Here is a 23,649-nt window from a genome sequence, read left to right on the forward strand (position 1 = left end):
TATATATATATATATATATATATATATTACCTGGTAACCTGTTGGTTACTGGTAAATTTGATTTAATTGCACTTTTTTAAAGAGCTCAAATATGTAATTGAATATTTTTAATATTTGAGGGCCTAATTGATTTTTCATCAAAAGTTTAAGTGTCTATTTGACATTTTTCTCTTACTCTTTTATATTAAAGAATGTATGCAATGAAATGTGAGAAACTTGTAAATATAAAGACATGGGGGTTTATTTAGAAATATTTGTTTCTTAAAAATGTATAAATATTAAAGAGTAATTTTTTCATTATTAAAAATGTTACACAAATCTCTATCTAAATCAAGGTGAATGCTTTTTCCCTCCATTTTGTGCATTTAAGAGTTATGGAATATCAAGGGTTTAGGAACTTAATAATCATCATAAATCTTTATATATATATATATATATATATATATATATATATATATATATTGGTTCCTGTGAGATCATGTCTTCCCGTGCGGTCAATGCGGCATACACCACTAGGTATGTATAAATGCACCATACAGTGTTCGAAAATACACCGGAATGAAATGTCAAAAAATACACCACACAAAAAAAATACACCACACATAATATAATGTATTTACAAACACTGTGTGGTGCATTTTTGCATACCTAATGGTGTATGCCGCACTGACCGCACGGGAAGACCCGACCTCACAGAAACCTGACCATATATATATATATATATATATATATATATATATATATATATATATATATATATATATATATATATGAAAGAGATTGTTGAGTTTATACAACACAAAGATGCAAAAAAAAAAAAAAAAAAAAAAAAAAAAAAAGGTACAAATTTATAAATTCATGTAATCATGAATTAATTTCTACGAGTATTATATATCAATTTTGATTATAAAATATGTACTAACTTTTTAATAGTTTTTAATTTTGATTAATTTTTTAATAATTTATTTACAAAGAAAGTTAGGTAAAGTAAAATTAAGTAGGGAAAAAATTTTCACGCCTAAGTGTTAATGCATATTAATAGATTTGTAAGATCATTATTTTTTTGTGTGTAAACCACAAGGTGGTCCGGGTCTTTCTCTGTCCGTTTAACTTTGTAAGATCATTATTGCAAATGAGGTTAGCAATATGAATGCATTTTTTGTCATATATTGTCTTAACATTTAAATATTACAATAATGTATAACTATACTTACACTTTTAATAAAATTAATTCTACTTTGTATTATAATATTACAATAATACTTATAAATTTTTATCCGTGCATCGCATGGGGCAAATGCTAATAAATATAAAAAGTGCTCCAAATCAGTAATAAATACTTAAGCAGTAACTACCAATTACCACAAAGTCAATTTGAAATAAAATACAATACATAAACTTTAAAATATTTTTTTAACATAATTAAATAGTTAAATATTTAATTGTTTATATTTTCATTAGCATCTTCATAAAAAAATAAAAAAATTTAAAAAAAAAAGTACAAATAGGACATTGAACTATTTGGGGATATCATCAATTATGCTACAGGACTCGAATAAGCTCCAAATTCATCCATGAACTCGAAAAAAAAAAAAGAAAAAAAAAGAAGAGAAATTTGCATTTTTAGCAAGTTAAAAGTTTGCGCTTATTATTATCTTACTAAGCATTTGACCATCTTCTTGGATACCATATTTTCCTGACGTGTCGATTAATGTATTTAAAAATAATTTTTTCAATTTTATTTTAATAATTTCAAATAAAAGAATTATTTTAAAATTAAAAAAAAAATTAACCTGGCCAAAGACGAAGGGGACCCATTCGTCTCCATGGCCGGCCCTTCGTCTCCATGACTGGCCAGAGACGAAGGGGCCCCTTTTCGTCTCCATGTCTGGCTGGAGATGAAGCGGTGGGGACCACTTTGTCTCCGTCCAGCCATGGAGACGATCCCCTTCGTCTCCATGGCATCGCCCTTCGTCTCCGGCCAACCATGGAGGCTGTTTATTATTATTATTATTATTATTATTATTATTATTATTATTATTATTATTATTATTATTATTATTAATTTCAAAATACTTATTTTATTTGAAATTATTAAAATAAAATTTGAAAAATTATTTTTAAAATACAGTAACCGACACGTCAGGAAATAAAATCAGAAAAACATGACATTCGGGAAGGGAGTGCTTAGTAGGATAATAATAATAATAAAAGAGTTAATTCCGACAATGGTCTTCTGACTATATTGATTTTTCAAAATTGGTTCTCGACTTTTAATTTGGACACTTTAAGCCCCTTGACTTTCAATTTCTTTCCAATTGAGGTCCTTTCGTCAGATTACGGTAAATTGGACTTTAAATGAAAGGATAAAGTAGTCATTTCATCTGTCTAATGTATAATTCTTCGTATTTCTCCCTTGTATGCGCGACTTCGGACATTAGATTCGCTTAATTGCTTAATCCATAAATCCACTCAAATAACAAAATTTCATTAGGGATTAAGCAATTAAGTGAATTTGATGTCCGAAGTTGCGTATACAAGGAAGAAATACAAAGAATTATACATTAGACAAATGAAATGACTACTTTACCCTTTATTTTAAAGTCCACTTTACCGTAATCTGACGAAATGGCCTCAATTGGAAAGAAATTGAAACTCAAGGGATGTAAAGTGTCTAAATTAAAAGTTGTGGACTAATTTTGGAAAATCAATATAGTCGGAGGACCATTGCTGGAATTAACTCAATAATAAAATATAAAATAAAATATACACATGGCATATTAACTTGCTAAAAATGCTAATTGCTCTTTTTTTTTTTTTTTCCGGGTTCATGGATGAATTTAAAGCTTATTCGAGTTCGGTAGTTTAATTGTTATCCCCAAATAGTTCAATGACTTATTTGTACCTTTTCCCTAATATATATATATATATATATATATATATATATATATATATATATATATATATATATATATATATATATATATATATATATATATATATATATATATATATATATATATATATAAACTTTGGATGAATAGATTAGATTTATCCAAGATAAGTTAATTGGCAAATTGAAATATATCAACATATTCATATATGTTAGGAAATTCATCTTCACCAACTGATGGTTTTTGGGTTTTCGGGCCCAAGAAGGTCCAACACAACCTTAAGCTGGAGGAGACACCTTTCACAAAAAGCCTTGATTTTAGTGAAAATAGGTTGCTCAATAATGCTCTCTATTCCCTCTCCGGGTTCTCGAATTTGTCTTTTACAAGGGGTGGAGGAGCCTTTTTATAGTGGCTCCTCCTTGACTGTCTTAAAGGCCCATGATGGCCGACTTAAAGGCTATAATCAATATGCCGAGCCGTTGGGCGACGTTACAGACCCGGCCAACGGCTCTCTCTAGCTAGTAACTGGTGGACCGCGTCCAGCTTTTAATGCTTCAACGGCTCCTTGCCTTGACTGCTTCAATGGCTCTCTGAACCGAGTCTTCCCCTGGGCCGGGCCTAGACCGACTCCTCGTCTTTGGGTGGCACTCGGATTGGGCTGTCCTTTGTAGCTCAAGACTGGGCCTTCTTCTTTGGGCCTGGGCCGAGTCCTGGACTCGGCCCAGGCATCCTTCGAGCCTGCCTTTCGTCAGCCCACCCTTTCTTCTTTGGTCTTTTCTTTCTGGGCCTCTTTTCTTGGGCCGGGGTTCTCACCCCATCAACTAGTCCCTCACTTTTCCATACCCGGTCCACCAACCTGGGTTTGGAAAAGTAGTAACCGTCTCCTGCCCGCCGAATCCATGCCTTGAATGACTCAGGATTGACCCAGATTATTCGCTATCTCCCGGATCTCACGGGACCGTTTTGATCTCCTCGACCTGGCCTGACACCTATAAATGACCTTGGCCGCTCTTCAACTAATTCACCAACTCCCCATGGGTCGCTCACCGTTGAAAGGGAAGCGCATTGATTTTGGGTCGCCCTGGCGGCCCTTGCCTTCAAAACGGACTCGGCCTGAGAGGGAGCCCAAAAAGAAGGCTCCTCGTCCGACCCCACAAAGATCTCCTGTTGGCGCTGCCTCCGTGGTTTATCCACCGACTCCTGCTCGACGCGAAGTCGTTCCGACTTCTCGCCCTTCTCCCCCTCCGGGGACCGCTCGAGTCACCTCTCCTGGTGGGACCGTTGTCAACGTGCCTATCCCAGACCAGCTCTCTTTCCGCATGACTTTCTCTATTCCTCTGGACGACCTGGGTGGTCCGATCACAGGGCTGATGAACGAGGAAGACTTCGCTCGCTATCAGAAAATGTACCCGGACGACGACGAGCTGGTTGTGCCACCACTCATGCCGGCCTTCTGGGACTCGATTTGCCCGTCCCCTCCTGGACCATCGGGAGGGTTTTCTGGAAGCGACTTCTCTTCGCCGGGTGAATGATCTTGGGGTCGGCTGGGTACTTTGGAGGGGTAGTTCTTTTAGGAGCATTTGCTTTATTCTGTAATAAGCTCCTTGTAACCTGCACCTCTTTACTTATAATGAATAAATAAACTCCCTTGGCGCCTTGTCTGTTTTTCCGTTTTCTCGTATGATTTATGCATTTGTCCGTCTCAGTGGTTGAGGAGTCGGCCATGATGTCGAGTCCTCCCCTTGCTCGACACCTGTAAAATTTTCATTTCCCAGGCGAGCCAGGCTTTTTCAGCTTAGCGTTCGAATCTCACTTTTCCCGAGCTAATTGGATGGGATTAACCTCTGACAGAGATTCGCGCTGCCCATCTAATCCGGCCTAGTTATGTCAGTTACGATTCCCTTCGTGATTCGTGCCTCGGTTGTTGCTCTCTCGAGGCTCTATATAAGGGCTCCGGGTGGCCTTGTGTTTTCTCACCCTTTCTCATTTCAAAAACTCAAGCTATGAGTTTCAGGGACGGTGATCGTCGTTGGTCCATCCGTAACAAGGAACATGCACGTCTGGAGGAGCTCCGGCGAAAGAGGGCGGCCAACGGAGGGCACTTAACGGGCGACTCCACTTCTGATCCCATTGTGGTGCCTCCGGACATGCTTGACTTGATGATCGTGGAGCCGGAAGAGGACGAGATGGAGCCCATGGTGGAAGACCCGGAGCCGGAGGAGGACCTGGACTGGGAGGCTCCTCCTCTTTTTGGCGTGGCCATGTCACCGAGTGCCCTGGAGAGGCCCCTGCGGATGGTCATTGATGGGAAGCCTGCTGTGTACCTGGACGAACTGCCCGAGCCCGAGCCCGAGCCGAATCTGTTGCCTTTCCGCCCCCACTACTACCTGGAGGACCCGCAGCCGGTGCGCCCCGCGGAGGAGGAGGAAGATAAGCCCTAGGCCCATCTTTTCTGTGTAATGTTTGTGGCCGAGTTCTTGGCCTTGTACCCCTGTTTCCATGGAATAAAATCACGTCTTTATGTTTTTGGCTCTTGGTTTTATATGCTCCTTTAGCCGACTCTTGGTCGCCATGACCGACTTGTGGGCTCTGCCCGACTAGACCCTTTGGGTAAGGGACTCGGCAAATCTGTTGGCCAACCCTATGACCTGAAGCTTGTCCGAGTGTTTTACTCGACCGGACCCAGCTGGGTACCTTTTGGTAACTTTCAGCACGATCTTGGTGGGCCCCCAAAGCTTTGGCTTTGATGGGCCTTTGACCGGGCAGGCTGGGTTGCCGTCACTTAAGCCTCGGCCTAGGGTAGACGCGCCGCTTGCAGGCTAGCCCTAGGTCTGAACCGTCGCCCCGCCTATCGAGGCATTAATTGCGGCGTCACTTCGATGTCCCGTCGCCTCCAATTCCTCCATTAGGAAGGCGCCGCGTGGCAGCCGCTTGGGCTCCCTCCTCCTCTTTAAAAACCTTTCCCTTCATTCTTCTTCTTCAGTTCTCCAAGCTTCTCTGCGTCTTCCTCGTCTTCCCAAACTCAATCGAAAGCCTGTAAGTGATGCCTTCTTCTTCTCATTCTTCTTCTTCCCGCCGTTTGTCCTTTGACAACCCGGCGGGGACCTCGCCATCGTCTTCTTCTTCTTCTTCTTCCGCCGTTGTTCGCCGTCTGGAAATGCCGGCGGGCTTCCAGGCGGTCTCTTCTTCTTCATTCTTAACTCCCTCTTCTTCCGGGGCGGCCACTCCGATGAGCCCAGCCCCGTTATCCACGGTGGCGGCTTTGCCGGACGGCGTTGAACGGCCGCGAGGCAAGTTCGACTCGGTTGTCTGGCCGGCCAGTCTTCCGTCAACCGCCACAGCGGCGGATCTGGATATGGCTCGCTTTCTTCTTGGCCCTTCGGCCTTGGTCGTCGCGGCGGAGGGCCGGCCTATTTACGACCCGCCGGAGGGTTTTGTGGGTATTCATTTGCACTCGGTTGCATTCGGCTTCCGAGTGCCCCCACACCCATTTCTTTCGCTCCTCTTCCGGCACTATAACTTGGTCCCTGGCCAGTTAGTGCCCAATTCTCACCGACTCCTTACCAGCTTCATCAATCTCTGCCATTGGTGGCAGTGCGAGCCAGATTTGGACCTGTTCCGGTATCTCTTCACCGTGAACAAGGTTGGCTCCCACTCGCCTGGCTTTATCCAGGTTGCTGCTCGCCCGAAGCGGCAGCTTTTTGAGGGATTGTCCGACTCAATTAAAGAGTGGAAGCCCCTGTATTTCTTCGTCCGACCTCTCTCTTCTTCCTTCACCTTCCCGACCTTGTGGCCGGCGACTCTCTTCAAGCCCTGCTCTCGGCGGGCCGTTTTTACGGAAGATGCTGTCCAAGGCGGCGACTTCTTGAAGAGCCTGGGGCCGTACTCGGTTAAGTACTGGTCCCGGGTCCGGGCCATGGCCAAGCATGGCCTTCTGCCGGAGGGCGCCGCCACCATAGGTAGCGTCTTTTTCATCTCCTTCTCGACTCGCTTCTTATTTTATGCGGAAATACTCACAAGTGCATGGGTTTCTCTTACAGGTCCATACGACTCTGACTCCTCTAGTTCAGACGAGGCCGTTGTACCGACTCCGGAGATGACTGACAGAGCGGAAAAAATGAGGCGTCGCCTGACGCAACGTTCTACCGGCGCTGCCGCCGCGTCTTCGTCTCAGCCCTTGCCATCGCCTCGGCCGACTCCTCCACATCCTCATAATGTGGTCGACCTCACGCCCTCGCCTGTGGTGTCGCACAGTCGGCAGCCGCCTCCTCCTTCTTTCGAAAGTCCGAGCTCTAAGAGGCCGGCTGAGGATACGGAGGGGCCGACTCCGAAGAGGATTCGACTATGCCACGAGGTGGACGAGGGCGCTCAAATCTTGATGGGCAACTCCTCCATTCGCGAGTGGTGCAAGGATGTCCTTCTGCCAAAGGATGTGGAGTCGACTAAGGGCCTTGCCGACGGGTTCATCATCGAGGCCTTGCTCCGGCAGTCGTATCGCGTAAGTGTTGTTTATTCGGCCTTTTCTTCTACTTACTCTCTTATCCTCCGACTGACAGTTTGGTATGCAGGACCTTACGCTCCAAATGGAACTGGGCAATTGGTTCCTGGGCTTTAGGAATGACATGCGGGCCATGGCTGCCAAGCTGCACCAGACGGAGGAGGCTTTCCGGGAAGAGCAGGCGAAGCAGCTTAAGATGGTGGAGGTGCACAACGCCGAGCGACTGAGGGTGACCCGTCAGTGGGAGGAGGAGAGGGATAAGGCGGCCACGATCGCCGTGACCTCCGTCGAAGACTACAAGAAGTCGGCCGCCTTCGAGGCAGACGTGCAGGCGGCGGTGGAAGCCCGGAGGAAGGAGGTGGCCAGGGAATGGCTGGCGACTCCAGAGGGCGACGACTTCTTTCTGGACTTGGGCGAGCGGGACTACCGTTTGGGCTTCCGCGAGGCACAGACAGAGATCTATGCCACTCTGCTGGCCCGCGACTCCTCGTTCACCCCCGAGAGCTGGGGTCTCAAGCCTGTGCTGGACGCTGAAGGGCCGGCTGCACCTACCGACTCGACAACTCTTCCTGCAGCGACGCCACCAGTACTTACCGAGTCCTCTCCTCAGGCGGAGGACCCTTCTTCTGTTCCCCCAGCTGGCCAATCGGCAGGGGCGCAAGTTGAAGGGGTCGCTGTTGACACCCCCTCCCCAGTAGCCTAGGATCTTTTAGAATAGATCCTATCTTTTGTAAAGGCTGGCCTCCTTGTCGGCCTTATTTTAATGAAAGCGTTTTCCGTCCTTTTCTCTTGCCATTTTGTCTTGGAGCTCTTCTTTTAATATTTTGCTTTCTTCTAAGGCTTCGAACCCAGCTAGCCCTCATTCTTTCTCGCCGAGTCCCTAAGTCGAGGCGACCCTTTACGCGGTTACCTTCTCAGGAATGACTAATGGTTTGGACCCTTGTCCCCTGGCTTTCCCTCGTCGAGTCCCTCAGGCGAGGCGACTCCTTCTAAGGGCTTGGACCCTTGTTTCCTAGCTTTCTCTCGCCGAGTCCCTCAGTCGAGGCGACCCTTTAGGCTTTTTCTGTTCTCAGAAACGGTTCAGGGTCAGTGCCCCGACGTTTCTATATATACTGGCCGAGTCTCTCATTCGAGGCGACTCCTTTTGGCTTTTTTCACGGAAACGACTAAGGGTCTGGGCCCTTGTTTCCTAACTTTCTCTCGCCGAGTCCCTCAGTCGAGGCGATCCTTTAGGCTTTTTCTGTTCTCAGAAACGGTTCAGGGTCAGTGCCCCGGCGTTTCTATGTATACTGGCCGAGTCTCTCATTCGAGGCGACTCCTTTTGGCTTTTTCACGGAAACGACTAAGGGTCTGGGCCCTTGTTTCCTAACTTTCTCTCGCCGAGTCCCTCAGTCGAGGCGACCCTTTAGGCTTTTTCTGTTCTCAGAAACGGTTCAGGGTCAGTGCCCCGGCGTTTCTATATATACTGGCCGAGTCTCTCATTCGAGGCGACTCCTTTTAGCTTTTTCACGGAAACGACTAAGGGTCTGGGCCCTTGTTTCCTAACTTTCTCTCGCCGAGTCCCTCAGACGAGGCGACCCTTTAGGCTTTTTCTGTTCTCAGAAACGGTTCAGGGTCAGTGCCCCGGCGTTTCTATATATACTGGCCGAGTCTCTCATTCGAGGCGACTCCTTTTGGCTTTTTCACGGAAACGACTAAGGGTCTGGGCCCTTGTTTCCTAACTTTTTCTCGCCGAGTCCCTTAGTCGAGGCGACCCTTTAGGCTTTTTCTGTTCTCAGAAATGGTTCAGGGTCAGTGCCCCGGCGTTTCTATATATACTGGCCGAGTCTCTCCTTCGAGGCGACTCCTTTTGGCTTTTTCACGGAAACGACTAAGGGTCTGGGCCCTTGTTTCCTAACTTTCTCTCGCCGAGTCCCTCAGTCGAGGCGACCCTTTAGGCTTTTTTTGTTCTCAGAAACGGTTCAGGGTCAGTGCCCCGGTGTTTCTATATATACTGGCCGAGTCTCTCATTCGAGGCGACTCCTTTTGGCTTTTTCACGGAAACGACTAAGGGTCTGGGCCCTTGTTTCCTAACTTTCTCTCGCCGAGTCCCTCAGTCGAGGCGACCCTTTAGGCTTTTTCTGTTCTAAGAAACGGTTTAGGGTCAGTGCCCCGGCGTTTCTATATATACTGGCCGAGTCTCTCATTCGAGGCGACTCCTTTTGGCTTTTTCACGGAAACGACTAAGGGTCTGGGCCCTTGTTTCCTAACTTTCTCTCGCCGAGTCCCTCAGACGAGGCGACCCTTTAGGCTTTTTCTGTTCTCAGAAACGGTTCAGGGTCAGTGCCCCGGCGTTTCTATATATACTGGCCGAGTCTCTCATTCGAGGCGACTCCTTTTGGCTTTTTCAGGGAAACGACTAAGGGTCTGGGCCCTTGTTTCCTAACTTTTTCTCGCCGAGTCCCTCAGTCGAGGCGACCCTTTAGGCTTTTTCTATTCTCAGAAACGGTTCAGGGTCAGTGCCCCGGCGTTTCTATATATACGTGCCGAGTCTCTCATTCGAGGCGACTCCTTTTGGCTTTTTCACGGAAACGACTAAGGGTCTGGGCCCTTGTTTCCTAACTTTCTCTCGCCGAGTCCCTGGGACGATTGGTTGTAACCCATGCACTTTATTTAGATTAGAATCCTCGGGCCCATACATGACCTATCATTGGCTACTGATAGAACCTTTTCAAGTGAGTAGCATTCCATATACGATCTATGAGCCTGCTTTCCATAGTGTCTAATTTGTAGGTTCCGACCTGGACTACAGCCGCGATGCGGTACGGCCCTTCCCACTTGACCGCGAGCTTGCCTCCTTCGGTAGGCTGGCTGGCTTGTCGATCTCGTAGCACTAGGTCGCCAACCTGGAAGGTTCTCGGGCGAGTTCGGCGATCGCGGTATCTTTTCACCGCCTGTTGGTACTCAACCATTCGGGCACTCGCGGCTTCCCTTCTTTCTTCTAGAAAATTTTTCTCAATCTGCAGGCTCTCTTCATTTGCCGCGTCCGAATAGGTGCGAACCCGGTAGGTGGGCTCGACCACTTCGACTGGAACCTTGGCCTCAAAGCCGTAAGCGAGCGAGAACGGACTCTCTCCCGTTGCACGCCGCTGGGTAGTGCGATAGGCCCATAGGACTCGATCAAGCTCGTCCGCCCAGTTTCCTCGGATGTCCTCGAGCTTTTTCCGGATTCCGTCGACCAATGTTCGATTCACATTTTCGACCTACCCATTGGCTTGGGGGTAGGCTACCGACACCTTGGTATGCTTGATACCGTGTCGGCTACAGAAATCGGCGAATGCCTGACAGTCAAACTGTCGCCCGTTATCGCTGACGATGTGTTCGGGCAGGCCGAAGCGACAGATCACCCTTTTCCACAGAAAGCGGCGACACTGGTACTCGGTGATGTTAGCCAGAGGTTCCGCCTCAACCCATTTGGTGAAGTAGTCGATGGCTACGACGCAAAACTTCAATCCTCCCGGGGCGACGGGTAGGGGCCCCAATAAGTCTATTCCCCACTTGGCGAAAGGAATAGCAGTGGTGACCGGTGTATAGAAGGTGGCCGGCCGAGTGTCTTTCCTGGCGAATGCCTGGCAAACGCCGCATTTAGACATTCGTTCAATACAGTCTCGCATCATGGTCGGCCAATAATACCTTTGCACGACCAACTTTCGGGCGAGCGTGTGGGCACCCTGGTGCGCGGCACAGATGCCTCTATGGGCTTCATCCATCACCTTCTCGGCCTCAGGCCTAAGTAGGCATTTCAACAAGGGCCCTCCAAACAACTGTTTGTACAGATGTCCGTCGATGATTCGGAAGGAGGGTGCTTTTCGTCGAACCCTTGCGGCGACTGCTGGGTCGGTTGGCAACTCGCCCGTTTCCTTAAACCGCCGGATATCTTCTATCCAAAACATCTCAGGGTTTTTCTCTCGGTCCCACTCCTCGACGTTCACTTGTTGGACCGCCAACGGTGCCTCTTCGATGCTCGGCCGACTTAGTTCCTCCTTTTGGCAGATCCTTATTAAGTGATCCGGCACCCCTTCCAGGGCGATTTTGGACAAGATATCAGCCTCTACATTGTCCGCCCGGGATATGTATTCTATCTCATAGGCTTCAAGCCCTTTCAACATCTTGGTGGCACATTCTTTGTATAACGCCATTCTCGCGTTCTTAGCTTCGCACGTCCCCGAAATCTGTCCGACCACCAGTCGGGAGTCGGTTTTGATTCGCAGCCGTTCGACTCCTAGATCTTTGGCGAGACGGAGGCCGTTCAATACTGCTTCGTATTCGGCCTCGTTATTTGATGTAGAGAACAGGTACCTCAGGGCATAATACAGCCGAAATCCCTCCGGAGAGATAAGCATGACACCGCCTCCGCAGTGCTGTCGACTTGATGCTCCATCCGCGTGCATCTCCCACCACTCGCCCAGATGGCTTTCCGAGGCGCGCTCCTTCTCTTCCTCACCCGCGGTACACTCGACCAGAATGTCGGCCAAAGCTTGGCCTTTGATGGAGGGCCTGAGTTGGTACTCGATCCCGTACTGAGTCAACTCGACGGCCCATTTTACCAATCGGCCGGAGGACAGGGGGTTCCGCAGCACACTCCCGAGTGGTTGATCCGTCAGGACTCGGACGGTATGAGCTTGGAAGTAAGGTGCTAACTTACGCACGGTGACTACCAAGGCATACACGATCTTCTCCATGGTGGTGTACCGCGTCTCGGCAGCTTTCAGCGAGCGGCTTACATAGTAAACCGGGTGCTGGACTCGGTCTTCTTCTCGGACCAACACAGAACTTACTGCCTTGGCTGAGGCGGCAAGGTACAAGAGTAAGGGCTCGCCCTCCTGGGGGTAGATAGTACTGGGGGAGTCGACAGATATTGTTTTAATTCTTCGAACGACTGCTGGCATTCGGTAGTCCAGGCGAATCCCTCCTTCTTCTTCATGGCTTCGAAGAAGGGCACGGTTTTATCCGCTGATTTGCTAAGGAAACGGCTAAGAGCCGCCAATCGTCCTGTCAAGCGTTGCAAGTCCTTGACGGTAGTAGGAGGTTGCATGTCAAGGATAGCCTGTACTTTCTCCGGATTAGGCTCGATGCCTCGCTTGGTGACCATGTAACCCAAGAACTTACCACCCTGGACGGCGAATGCGCACTTCTTGGGGTTCAGCCGGAGGTTGTACTTTATCATTACCTTAAAGCAGTCGGCTAGATCTTCCGCGTGCTTGTCCTCCTCTCGACTTTTGACGAGCATGTCGTCAACATACGCAGCCATCGATTTTCCCAGCAGGTGATGGAACAGTCGGGCAACCATTCGAGTGTATGTAGCTCCAGCGTTTTTGAGTCCGAATGGCATGACTCGGTAGCAGTAAACTCCGTCCGGAGTCAGGAAAGCGGTCTTTTCTTCATCCGCCGGGTGCATGAATATTTGGTGGTATCCTCGGAAGGCATCCATAAAACTGAGAAGCGCTGACCCGGCCGTTTCGTCGACTAGCTGGTCGATTCGGGGCAGAGGAAACGGGTCTTTTGGGCAGGCTTTGTTAAGATCAGTGTAGTCTACACACATTCGCCACGCCGGGGGCTTGGGTACAAGGACCACGTTGGCCAACCATTCCGGGTACTTAACCTCACGGACGTGCCCGGCTGCTAACAATGTGCTTACCTCTTTCTTCACGGACTCCCTCCGGTCATTCGCCAAATACCGTTTCTTCTGTATGACCGGCCGATGCTCTGGGTCTACGGCGAGTCGGTGTGATATGATTGATCGATCCACGCCGGGCATATCTTCGGGGCCTCAGGCGAAAACCAGTCGGTGCTCCTGGAGCACTTTCATGATTTCCCCTTTTAACTTCTCCGGAAGGCCGACTCCAATTCTTACTCGCCTGCTTGGCTGTGCTGGGTCAATCTCGACCTCCTCTAGCTCGACGGCCGGCTCTGGGCGAGGTATCACGGTTCTCTTAGGGGGCCTCTCAGTGATCTCATGGACCTGCATCCCACGTTTGCCCATTCCTCTACACGCTTGTAGGTAGCAGTCGCGGGCGACCTTGCGGTCACAACGCACTGTTCCTATTCCGTTCGGCGTGCGAAACTTCAAGCACAGGTGTTCAATTGAGATTAAGGCTCCAAGGTCTTCCAGACCCGGGCGGCCGAGTATGGCATTGTGCGAGCAGGCTAGATCGACCACGATGAACTTCATGCTCAACTTCTGTACATCCGGATAACTGCCGATCTCCACAGGAAGAGTGATGGACCCTTCCGCTTCCACTGAGTCTCCAGTGAAGCCGGCGAGAGGGGTGTTCACGGGTCTGAGCTGTTCTCGGGTCAGCCCCATCTTAGTAAAGGTATCCAGGTACAGTACGTTGACACTACTCCCGGTGTCAACCAGAATCCGGCGAACAACTACACCGTTGATATCCATGGCGATGACCAACGCGTCTCGATGCGGGGTTTCCCCGGCTGGCAAGTCTTTATCGGTGAACACGATGGGCTCCCGGCATATCTTTTTGGAGCTCTCCTCCCGGCCGTAGACCGTTCCGACATATAGTTGCCGAGCCCAGGCTTTCCGGGTATTTGCGGAATCGCCGCCTTCTGGCCCGCCGACTATCATGTTAATGACTGGCTTCTGGCGCCATTGGGCTTCGTCCTCCTCGGAGACCGGCTGCTTGCCCCGGCTATTTTCTGCGTCGGCGGAAGGCCCCTCGTCTCCTCGACTGGTCGACCTTCGCTTCCATTGGTTAGGAGGCGGAGTTCCTTGCTGGATAATCCCCTCCATGATCTTCTTTAAGTAGAAGCATTCTTCCGTGCTGTGAGTGTAAGATTTATGATATCGACAATATTTAGAAGTCTTACCAGTATCCTCGCTCGCTGCACGATCGTCAATCGGCGGAGGTGGAGGCGGGGCGACCACTTGTACCTCATGGACCGGCCGCTCTGGAGCCGGGCGATAAGTGTGGACGATGGGGCGGTCGTACGGTCGCCTGGCCTCAGGCCGCCGAGCTACGTCTGAACGTCTCTCTCTGGTCTCGGCCCGCGTCCTTTTTCCACTGGCAGATCCGCCGACCTCACGTTGTCGTTTGTGCTTTATAGCCTGTTCTGTGTTGGCTCTCTTGTTGGCCATCTGGATTGCGTCTGCGTATGTCGCCGGACGGTTGTCCCTCAGGTCCCGGTATAGTTGTCCGGACCGCAAAGATTCGATGAAGAAGGTGAGTGCTGTTTGATCCTCCACTTCTTCTATCGACTGGATCTCCTTTTGCCAGCGAGCCAGATAGGCTTTTAAGGATTCGCCCTCATCCTGATGGATGTCGCCCAAATGAGTCAAGTCTTTCTGTTGTTTGATGTTAGCGGCGTAGTGGCTCATGAAGCGGTCCGCCAGCTCTTCGAAGCTGTGAATCGACCCCGGGGGTTGTCCTACAAGCCACCTTTGCGCGGCCCCTTTTAACGTGGGCAGGAAGGCGCGGCACATGACCGGGTCCCGTACTCCCCAGACCTGCATTTTGGCCTGGTAGCTCAATAGATGTTCCCGCGGGTCGCCTGATCCGTCGAACGTGGCTTGTTCCGGGAACTTGAAGTCGCCCGGTATTTTGAAGGCCATGATCTCGGCGGAGAAAGGTAACAAGGTCAGCAGCGCTCGACCGGGGGCCTTGGTTCTCCCTTCTACCTGCTCTTTCAGATTTCTTACCTCTTGGGCGAGGTTTGCCATTTCGACCCTCTCATGGGTGTGGTTTCCTGTCGACTCCGCGCTTTCGCCAACCTCTGACTCGGCGGGTTGGTCATGGTCTCGGGCGGACTGCTCCACGCGGCGAGCCGCCGTCCGGCCTTTCCCCGCACGGTTACGCTCACGTGCTCTCTGCCGGCCGTGAGTTTCTACCGGAGCGCGGAGGGGTTCCCTTCGCCCTAGTCGTTCTCTTGCTGACCGTCGCTCGACACCAGGGCCTAGCCGGGAATGAACGGACTGGACAGGTTGACTCACCGCCCGGCGGGTTGATTGTTGATTGTTCGGCCATCGCGGCGGTGGGGGGTCTTGTTGCGGTACCCGAGTAGCGGATTGCTCCCGTATTCCCCGACTTGCTTCGGCGAAGGCACGTCCAATTGCGTGTAGCTGATCCGGGGTGAGCGGTACCGCAGTCGGCTGTGGATTTATCTGAGGTGTCGGTGGCGGTGTTGCATCGTCTTCCCGGCTTCGGGTGCTTCTCCGATTCAACTGATCTCTTAGGTCGGCTCCTAGCCCATTGCGTTGGCTCAATTGGTCTTGGCTTCCTGTCATGGTAAAATCTTTCAATTACTTACGACCAGGACTCTTCTTGATGATTTCTCCGACTCGCTTTGCTCAGAAGGCACGCAACTCTTTGTTTGGATCCCCACAGGCGGCGCCAGTGATGGTTTTTGGGTTTTCGGGCCCAAGGAGGTCCAACACAACCTTAAGCTGGAGGAGACACCTTTCACAAAAAGCCTTGATTTTAGTGAAAATAGGTTGCTCAATAATGCTCTCTATTCCCTCTCCGGGTTCTCGAATCTGTCTTTTACAAGGGGTGGAGGAGCCTTTTTATAGTGGCTCCTCCTTGACTGTCTTAAAGGCCCATGATGGCCGACTTAAAGGCTATAATCAATATGCCGAGCCGTTGGGCAACGTTACAGACCCGGCCAACGGCTCTCTCTAGCTAGTAACTGGTGGACCGCGTCCAGCTTTTAATGCTTCAACGGCTCCTTGCCTTGACTGCTTCAATGGCTCTCTGAACCGAGTCTTCCCCTGGGCCGGGCCTAGACCGACTCCTCGTCTTTGGGTGGCACTCGGATTGGGCTGTCCTTTGTAGCTCAAGACTGGGCCTTCTTCTTTGGGCCTGGGCCGAGTCCTGGACTCGGCCCAGGCATCCTTCGAGCCTGCCTTTCGTCAGCCCACCCTTTCTTCTTTGGTCTTTTCTTTCTGGGCCTCTTTTCTTGGGCCGGGGTTCTCACCCCATCACCAACATCCAATTCACCATTTTTTATTAATTAGGAAATGATCCACTTAAAAAAAAAATTAAAAATTGCACAAAATAGTTTTGAAATAAGTTGCGGGGATGAAATATTTTTAAAACAGAGAAACATTACGTTCACATATTTTCGTGCAACATAAGTGATAGCTAACTAGTGAAAATTGCACTATGAAATGCATTTTTGGTGCTTTGATTTTTTTTTTTGGTATATTTTTAATTATTACTATTGACTTTGAATTTTTGTAATCAGTTTTAATTCTTTTAGCGAGTTTATTATGATAAGTTTTTCGAGCAAACATCACCTAAAACTAGCATATGCACATGTTTGACTTAAAAATTCCTCTAAAAGAGTAAAAGTGATAGAAAAATTCAAATTTTATTTAGTGAAAAAAAAAATCAATTTTGGTCATATGACTATAGGGGCTTTGTTAATTTCAGCATCTGACTTTCAAAAGTGTCAATTTAGTACCTTGACTATGTAATTTTTATCAATTTTGGTCACTCAGGTCAAATTGTCAGTCAAATTTCGCCGGAAAATTTTAACAGTTAAAATAATAAGGGTATTTTAGTCATTTCTCATATATTCCCTCTTCTCCGGCGAATTCTTTTTTTTTTTTTCAACAGAGAACACCATCATCGCGATCAGGGTCGCCCCGGCCCGCATGAACACCCTGAGGCTCAACGCCGATGATGTTCACGCCAAACAGCCTCAGTTGCTTAGCTGTAGCCTTACTTTGGACCACCGGCACCAACTCGTACACCATTGCCCAGGTGCGCTCTTTGCGATGCCGTTTTCTCCGCTTCAAAACCTTCCAGAACCACTACAAACACAGAGATACATACCTGTGGGGACATGGTTGAGGGCGATGCCGGTGTTATTGAGGGTCTGCTGAACCGATGGCGAGATCTTGGTAGTATCCCCGTCGGCAGAGATGGAGTAGTTAGAAGTCTATGAAGAATCAGTTATAGTCATAAGTTGTTTCCTAAGTTTGTGTTACTTCCATGTATATTTAAACCTCTGTAACTCTCTACTGGTTCATTCATTCAATACACATTTTATAAACTCATCTGGTATCAACCTAACTTTTCGATCCCATGGCCGATGAACGTAATGCTCCTCCGGCTCCCGCCGCTGACGCCACTCAGGATTACACCAGCCGTGCCGTCACGGCAGTCACCGTACCTGAGTCTCGTTCCCCAAATATGCTGCAGCAAACGCATCATTACTTGTCCATCAAGCTGACAGCCACGAACTACCTGTTCTGGAGGGCGCAGCTAGTTCCATTTCTTCGTGGACAAAACCTTTATGGTTTTGTTAATGGCACCCACGCTTGTCCACCTGAGTTTGTCTCGTCTTCCTCAGCTTCTCCTGCGACTATGAACCCTCTTTATGCTCAATGGGTTCAACAAGATCAGTTTATTTTAAGCATGATTATTTCATCATTGGCAGAGGAAGTGTTGTATTTGGCGATTGGTCACTCCACGTCTCGAGTTGTTTGGATAGCAGCGGAAACAACACTTGGTTCAACTTCTCGCGCACGTTCGCTAAGCCTCCTCAGCCAACTTCAGAATCTTCGCCAAGGTGACTCATCAACGGCGGGTTATCTTGGCAAAACCCAAGTTCTCGTCGAACAGTTGGCTCAAGCCGGTCGGCCGATTGGTTTGGACGAGCAAAACTTGCACGTCTTTCGTGGCGTTCGTCTGGAGTATCGTGGACTTGTTGCATCACTGACCACGAAGAGCGCACCCCTCACCATTCCAGAAGTTGCATATTTGTTGGTCACTCATCAGTATCTTTTTTCCAGAAGAGGCGGCCGCATCACTTCCATCTGCTCCGTCTGCTTTGCTCATTCAACACCTGCAGCAGCAGCCTCGCTCGTAAGGTGATGCCAACCGCGATCGTGGACGTGGTTATAGGGGCCAAAGAGGTCGTGGACAATGAGGTCGTGTCGGGGTTCGATGCCAAATCTGTGACACCCAAGGCCGTACAGCACTTACCTGCTACAAACGCTTCGTCGACGTCTCCAACCACCGTCCAACTCAATTGCCGTCTCACCCCACTGATCCCCATGCAAATGTGGTGCTCTAACAACCTCAAGATGATCTCCAAACAACACCCTTTTCAAATGTTTGGTTCCCTGACACAGGTGCTAATGCACATGCCACCCCGCATATGGACGGGTTGAATGAACTCAAACCCTATACTGGAAATGAAAATCTACGTGTAGGTGATGGAACAGGTCTGTCAATTAAGCATACTGGTTCAGTTTCATTACAGTTAAAGTTTTGGTCACTGTCCATAAACAACATATTACATATTCCAAAATTATGTGCCTCGTTATTATCTGTACATAAATTCACAAATGATAATAATGTTTATTTCGAATTTCACCCCTCTCATTTTTTTGTGAAGGACTGTATCACCAATCAGGTCCTGCTTGAAGGTCTCAGTCATGGAGGAATGTACATGCTTAATACATCCACTCCGGTTGCTCTTGTGTCTGCTAGGGCGTCTCCTCAAGTGTGGCATAACTGACTTGGTCATCCACATTTCCAGGTCTTGCGTTAGGTCCTTTCTAGGTGTCCCGTTATTGGTTTTTCAATTCCTCCAATAAACTCTGTACAGTGTGCCACTTGGTTAAGTCTGCGCGCTTCCCACTGGCTCGTGTTGAATGCTCTAGTTCCTCTCCCCTACAGTTAATTTATACGGATATTTGGGGGCAGTCACCAGTCTCCTCAGTTGATAGTTTTAAGTATTTCGTACTATTTGTTGACGATTTTTCCCGTTACATATGGTACTACCCTATGCGTCTTAAAATTGATATATATTCAATATTTAATAACTTCCATTCCTCTGTGGGAAAATGTTTTTCACACCCCATTAAATGTATTCAATCTGACCTCGGGGGTGAATGTCGCAAACTCCATGACGTATTCACCGCCTCAAGTATTTCTCACAGGCAATCTTATCCGCACACACATGAGCAGAATGGTCGCGTTGAACGTAGCCACCGTCATGTTGTGGAAATCAGACTAACACTTCTTGCCCAAAGCCGTGTTCCATAGAAATATTGGCCCCATACGCCTTTTAGTCTGCGGTCTATTTAATTAACCGCATGTCGTCCTCAGTCACAAACAATAAGAGTCCTTACTCGTGTCTGTTCCAAAAATCACCTAATTATGAAATCGTGCGAGTTTTTGGCTGTGAATGCTTCCCGTGCCTAAGGCCATATAACAGACACAAAATGGATTACCGCTTGGTGCCCTGTGTTATTTTGGGCTACCCGGAATCCTTTAGTGGCTTCAGATGGTTGGATCCTGCTTCGGGTCGTGTCTATATAGCACGACATGTCAGGTTTAACGAAGAAGTTTTTCCTTTTTTTTTTTTTTTTGAATCTGCAGGTTCTCACACTGGCGAGGATGCTAATAATTCTGAGGTCTCCTCGCCTTGGGGGTCGGCACTAGTCCTTCAGCTGACTACCTCTATTGCTCCGCCACCATTGATGATCACCGCACCACCGTGTGACACCACCACCATGCATGTGCCAAATCCGGCGCCGCAATCCCAAGTTCAGTCCGAGTCTGCCTCAACCTCATCTTTTCACCCGACGACATCATCCAACACAACCCGGTCACGACGCAACCGCCCAACCACACTCACGCATGAGATGGCACTTCGGCGTACCACATGTACTCAACGGAGAAACCCGACGGCCATGGTTGCGTCTGTTGATGATGATGAACCGTCTTGCTACTCCCAGGCAGTGAAGCTTCCGCAGTGGAGGGCGGCAATGGATGTTGAGTTCAATGCATTGTTGATTAATAAAACCTGGCATTTAGTTGCACCCAAATCACATATGAACATTATAGGTTGTAAATGGGTGTTCGGTATAAAGCGGAACGCCGATGGCGCGGTTGAACGCTACAAAGCCCGCTTAGTAGCCAAGGGATTTAACCAAGTTCCGGGACAAGACTACTTCGCGACGTTTAGCCCGGTGGTCAAACCGGCCACTGTTAGGCTTCTTCTAACCTATGTTGTCTTGAACAACTGGACCATGCGTCAACTTGTTGTTCACAACGCATTTTTAAATGATCACATTACCGAGTATATCTATATGCGGCAACCGCCCAGGTACACAAATCCAAATTACCCGCAACACGTTTGTAAGCTTCAGCAATCCTTGTACGACCTAAAACATGCACCACGTGCCTGGTTCACGCGGGTTTCCGTCCCTCCAAAACGGATGTGTCTCTCTTTATTTATGAATCTATCCAGTCTCGTGCCTATATCCTCGTTTATGTTGATGATATACTGTTGCTTGGGGATGATTCTACCTTATTAATTGATGGTTTACTTTGTAAGATGGCCACAGTGTTCAAAATTGGTGTTCAAAATTCGTGATTTGGGAATACCCCACTTTTTCTTGGGTATTGAAGCGGTCTACATGTCTGAGAGTGTGGTCCTTTCGCAACGGCGTTTATGGTGGAACTACTTCGTAAGGCAGGAATAGAATCATGCAAACCTTTTTCCACGCCTATGCCCACGACTCCCTCGACGACACCTGCTGATCCGGCTCAGTTAGAAGACCCAACACCATATCGACAACTCGTTGGTTCATTGATGTATTTGTTACTAACGCGCCCAGATTTAAGTTTTGCAGAGAATCGCTTGTGTCAATTTATGCACAGTCCGATGGTGGAACACTGGTCATCTCTTAAACAGGTGTTGAGCTACGTCAAGGGCATGCTTGATCTCGGGCTACGGTTATCTACATCCCAATCTCCGACCACGCATGCCTTTTCAGATTCAGACTGGGCCGGCTGCTCTATTGATTGGAAGTCCAAGGGTGGGTTTGCAGTCTTCCTTGGCTCGAGTTTGGTCTCTTGGGTATCACGGAACCAGCGCACGGTTGCGCGCTCGTCCACAGAAGCTGAGTACAAGGCCTTAGCTGACGTCGCAACGGAGATAGTTTGGATTCAGTCTCTGCTTCGGGAACTTGGCCTTCAACAACCTACCATTCCCGTCCTGTGGTGTGACAATTTGGGCGCCATGTACCTCTGTGCGAATCCCATTTTTCACGCCAGAACGAAGCACGTGGACGTCGACTACCACTTTGTGCGTGATAAGGTCTCCACGGGTACCCTGAAGGTTAATTTTGTTTCAACTAATGATCATATAGCAGACATTTTTACCAAGGCACTATCTGCATCCCGGTTCACTGATCTCCGTGTCAAGCTTAGCGTTGTCCCCTGTCCACCGTCAGCTTGAAGGGGTGTATGGAGTAGTTAGAAGTCTGTGCAGAATCAGTTATAGTCATAAGTTGTTTCCTAAGTTTGTGTTACTTCCATGTGTATTTAAACCTATGTAACTCTCTACTGGTTCATTCATTCAATACACATTTTATAAACTCATCAACGCCAAGCTAATATTCTGCGCGATCGAATCGCGTGCAATTGGAGTGACCAAAATTCGCCCGAAAAAAAAAAAAGAATTCGCTTGAGAAGAAGGAAGAGATGTGAAATGACTAAAATACTCTTATTATTTTAACTGTTAAAATTTTCCTGCGAAATTTGGCCGGCAATTTGACCGGAGTGACCAAAATTGATAAAAATTGCATAGTGAAAGTACAAAATTGACACTTTTGAAAGTCAAAGTTCTGAAATTAACAAAGTCCCTATAGTCATATAGCCAAAACTGAAATTTTCTCTGGAAAAAAAAATTATAGTTAAGAATTATGTGTAGAAATGACACAAAAGTTAATAAAATACATGTAAAAAAGAAAAAAAAAAAGAAAAAGAAAATAACTTTCAAGTTATAGTTGGGTATTTTTGGCTTGTTTGCACGCCTCCAATTAAAAAAATTCAAATTAAGCTTAAACTCGAATCATAAAAAATACAATTTATTAAATATATAATATACAGTACAATATCGTTACACACAATATCTTTGAAATTTTTATATAATTAATTGATCTGTAAGAATTAATTATCATGTAGTGTGATGGCGTCTTCTGATCCATTACCATTCAAATTTTGGTAGTGGAGGTTTACATTTTTGGGGGCGAAAATGTTTAATAAAATATCTCTGGGAGAGATTTTTTCTTTTATTCAAATGGTTTGGCTGGTAAAGTTTTGTACAAGAAAATCTTCCACTCGCATGAAGAAAATAAACAAGAGAAAACCGACCGGAGAGGCAGTAACTTCTTACTACCAAACGAATCCTAGAATAATCCTACGAAATTATGAAGACCGTCGTCGATCCACTTCACCATTTGATTCTGTGTCTCCAGCTCCGCCGCCGGAAATTGCAGCCGTCACCACCGCCCGTGGCGGCGATTCTGGACTGCACATTCTCAAACTCGGATATCCGGCAAGGAATCTGGATCCCGCCGGGATGATTGAACCCGTACACCGTCTCCGCCTCCCGCAACAAGTCCGCGAACAGCGGGTGGTTAAAGTAGATGACGGGCACCACCACTCTACGCGCCGCCGCCTCGGCCGCCGCGCCGTCCTCCTTCTCCCCGACGTACACCGCCAGGTGCCCCTTCGGTACACCCACGCCTCTCTTCGCCTCCGCCGCTTCTTGCCCGACCCGAACATAACCCGGACTACGCCGTTTCAACAAACCCCCCAAGCTCCGCCGCAGCTTAGAAAGCGCTCCTCCGTCCACGGCGGAGCTGCGCGGTTCCAGCAGCCGGTAGGAGCCCCCCGGCTTCGCCCTCCGGTGAATGACCCACGTGAAAACCCCGACCTGCTTCCGCCCAATCCTGAAACCTCTAGCTCTTCTCATATTAATTCACACAGATCAGAAGAAATAGAAGAAGAAAGCTTTGACAACAATGGCGGACACTCTCGGATCTCTCAGTATTTATAACAACAATTGTATGAATGGTCTTATGTAGATTCTTGGAATAGGAATGTGGTGTGGTGCCTTAGCTTCCCAGCTAGCTTTCTTATTCTGAATTGGTTGAAAGCTTTTAGAACTTAGAAGAGTCCAAACATGGTGGAATTGAAGATGGAATAATACATTGATGGATGGTGCGTATATATATAGATAGATAAGAGAGAGATTAGCGGTCTTGGTCGGCAGATGACAAGAATAAAAAATAATTATTCAAAATTTAGAAAATAATTGATAATTTGTTATAGTCAAGAGACCATTTCGGTCATCATATACATCATTTTATCTCTTATTAAATCGAAGAGTTAATTATTGAAATTGTCGCTTAATTATAACAAAATTATTAATTTGGTACCGAGTAAATGGACA

General features: G+C 47.8%; 3 protein-coding genes across 3 annotated transcripts; all 3 read right to left on the reverse strand.

The window, feature by feature from the left end:
- Positions 1-10,634: 10,634 nt before the first annotated feature.
- On the reverse strand, positions 10,635-12,113 carry LOC109166910. Its single transcript, XM_019315808.1, has one exon. The coding sequence runs from the start codon at positions 12,111-12,113 to the stop codon at positions 10,635-10,637; it is 1,479 nt and encodes a 492-aa protein (XP_019171353.1).
- Positions 12,114-13,201: 1,088 nt separating this feature from the next.
- Positions 13,202-15,670, reverse strand: LOC109166912. The gene has a single exon (XM_019315809.1). It carries the CDS (start codon positions 15,668-15,670, stop codon positions 13,202-13,204), a length of 2,469 nt encoding a protein of 822 aa, XP_019171354.1.
- Positions 15,671-22,447: 6,777 nt separating this feature from the next.
- LOC109166932 (auxin-responsive protein SAUR36-like) lies at positions 22,448-23,416 on the reverse strand. Its single transcript, XM_019315830.1, has one exon. It carries the CDS (start codon positions 23,167-23,169, stop codon positions 22,645-22,647), a length of 525 nt encoding a protein of 174 aa, XP_019171375.1. The 5' UTR covers positions 23,170-23,416; the 3' UTR covers positions 22,448-22,644.
- Between the last annotated feature and the right edge of the window lie 233 nt (positions 23,417-23,649).

Source organism: Ipomoea nil, unplaced genomic scaffold (assembly GCF_001879475.1).
Source record: "Ipomoea nil cultivar Tokyo-kokei standard unplaced genomic scaffold, Asagao_1.1 scaffold3130, whole genome shotgun sequence".
Taxonomy (NCBI): Eukaryota; Viridiplantae; Streptophyta; class Magnoliopsida; order Solanales; family Convolvulaceae; genus Ipomoea; species Ipomoea nil.